The sequence below is a fragment of the Microchirus variegatus genome (genome assembly GCF_963457635.1).
Source record: "Microchirus variegatus genome assembly, chromosome: 6".
In the NCBI taxonomy this organism is placed as follows: domain Eukaryota; kingdom Metazoa; phylum Chordata; class Actinopteri; order Pleuronectiformes; family Soleidae; genus Microchirus; species Microchirus variegatus.
Genome location: NC_139807.1, coordinates 33,995,707 through 33,998,206, shown reverse-complemented (window position 1 = coordinate 33,998,206; position 2,500 = coordinate 33,995,707). Strand labels below are relative to the sequence as shown.

At 42.2% G+C, this 2,500-nt stretch overlaps 1 protein-coding gene across 3 annotated transcripts in view; it reads left to right on the top strand.

The window, feature by feature from the left end:
- Positions 1-2,206, top strand: part of cog4 (component of oligomeric golgi complex 4) — a gene marked incomplete at its 5' end in the record, with an annotated part of 7,050 nt that extends 4,844 nt beyond the window's left edge. Inside the window, 5 exons of one of the 3 annotated variants that reach the window (XM_083890734.1) lie at positions 360-452; positions 1,269-1,352; positions 1,434-1,535; positions 1,665-1,793; positions 1,940-2,206. In XM_083890734.1, the coding sequence (XP_083746860.1) occupies positions 360-452; positions 1,269-1,352; positions 1,434-1,535; positions 1,665-1,793; positions 1,940-2,074 (543 nt within the window). In that variant the 3' untranslated portion in view covers positions 2,075-2,206. Of the gene's footprint in view, positions 1-359; positions 453-1,268; positions 1,561-1,664; positions 1,794-1,939 lie in introns of those variants that run through there. The other 2 variants (XM_083890733.1, XM_083890735.1) reach the window with 2 other exon arrangements.
- Positions 2,207-2,500: the final 294 nt, after the last annotated feature.

Sequence of the window (2,500 nt, the reverse complement as noted above, 5' to 3'; positions counted from 1 at the left end):
AATTATTATAATAATGTCTAATGACGTGTGCTCTTGTTGACAGGAGGGTTTGACAGAGTTAAACACACACATTAATAATATTATATTATTATAATAATAATAATAACTGTTGTTTTTCACAGGAGGGTTTGACAGAGTTAAACACACACATTAATAATATTATATTATTATAATAATAATAATAACTGTTGTTTTTCACAGGAGGGTTTGACAGAGTTAAACACACACATTAATAATATTATATTATTATAATAATAATAATAACTGTTGTTTTTCACAGGAGGGTTTGACAGAGTTAAACACACACATTAATAATATTATATTATTATAATAATAATAATAACTGTTGTTTTTCACAGGAGGGTTTGACAGAGTTAAACACAACAGCAATCAAACCTCAGGTCAAACCGTGGATCAGCAGCTTTTTGGCCATTTCACACAACATCGAAGAGGTTAGTTTGTCAGGATGTTTGTACATGAACGACATGAACGTGAAGGTCATGTACATGAACGACCTGAACGTCATGAACATGAACGTCATGAACGTCATGAACATGAACGACCTGAACGTCACGAACATGAACAACATGATCATGAACGTCATGAACAACATGAACATGAACGACCTGAATGTCACGAACATGAACAACATGATCATGAACGTCACGAACATGAACAACATGAACATGAACAACATGAACGTCACAAACATGAACAACATGAACATGAACGTCACGAACATGAACAACATGAACGTCACGAACATGAACAACATGATCATGAACGTCACGAACATGAACAACATGAACGTCACGAACATGAACGACCTGAACATGAACGTCACGAACATGAACAACATGAACGTCACGAACATGAACAACATGAACATGAACGTCACGAACATGAACAACATGAACATGAACGACACGAACATGAACATGGACGTCACAAACATGAACATGAACGACCTGAACGTCACGAACATGAAAGTCATGAACATGAACTACCTGAACGTCACGAACATGAACAACATGATCATGAACGTCACAAACATGAACAACATGAACATGAACGTCACGAACATGAACAACATGATCATGAACAACATGAACGTCATGAACAACATGAACATGAACGTCACGAACATGAACAACATGATCATGAACAACATGAACGTCACGAACATGAACAACATGAACGTCATGAACATCACGAACATCATGTCAGTGCGTCATGTGACTGAGGCTCCTCCTCTTCCTGTTCCTCAGGAGGACTTTAATGATTATGAAGCCAATGATCCGTGGGTGCAGCAGCTCATCGTGAACCTGGAGCAGCTCATGGCAGAATTTAAGGTTTCTCTGTTCAAACAAAGACTTTTTATTCACAACAACACAATGTTCATGTCTGACCTGACCTTTGTTCCTGCTCACCAGGTGGCGCTCTCTCCAGTCATTTATGACACGTTGACCAGCCTCATGACCAGTTTGGTCGCCATTGAGATGGAGAAGACGGTCCTGAAGTGCTCGTTCAGCAGGGTGAGGAGCTGAGCTCGGCCACCAGGTGGCAGCGAGCTCCCTGTGCAGCCTCTCACTGATCACTGATGGTTTATGAAGGAGTGCAGGAGCTAACGTTGTTGTGTTGTTGTTGTTGTTGTGTTGTTGTAGCTGGGAGGACTGCAGTTTGACAAAGAGCTGCGCTCTCTGGTGGCCTATCTGACCACCGTCACCACCTGGACCATCAGGGATAAGTTTGCTCGTCTCACTCAGATGGCAACAGTCCTCAACCTGGAGAGGGTGATTCATCCTTTCATCATTCATCCTCTCATTCACTCACTGTTGATGTGCTCCAAACTGTGGCTCACTGTGTGTGTGTGTGTGTGTGTGTGTGTGTGTGTGTGTGTGTGTGTGTGTGTGTGTGTGTGTGTGTGTGTGTGCTGCAGGTCTCAGAGATCCTGGATTACTGGGGCCCAAACTCAGGGCCCCTGACCTGGAGACTGACCCCAGCAGAGGTTCGTCAGGTCCTGGCTCTGCGCATTGACTTCAGGAGTGAAGACATCAAGAGGCTGAGACTGTGATTCATCAACTCTGATCTGATCTGAGATCAAAGATCTGAGATCTGTAATCAGAGCAGAGCAGCTTTAATTCACGCTCCTGTAAAAGGCTGAAGGACTTTCTTATTTTTATCATTTCTCTCTCAGGAGATTGAAGTTCCCTTTTGGGGCGGGGGGGAGGGGAGGGGGGGCGGAGCTTGTGGTTTGGTGGCAGCTGTGAGTTGAGAGTACGATTATTATGGGAATACTGTGTGTGTGTGTGTGTCATGTGTAATTAACAGTCTGAGTGTGTAATTGTAACACACTTTTGAATCTGTAAGTGATTCTGAGAAACGAGGACATCATGGAGCGTCTGGAAGAAAATCTGTTTGAATCAAGTGATAAAAGAATTAAAAAGTCATAGAAATTATTTAAAGGTTCAGTCTCTAACATTTAGGAGGTTTTAAGGGC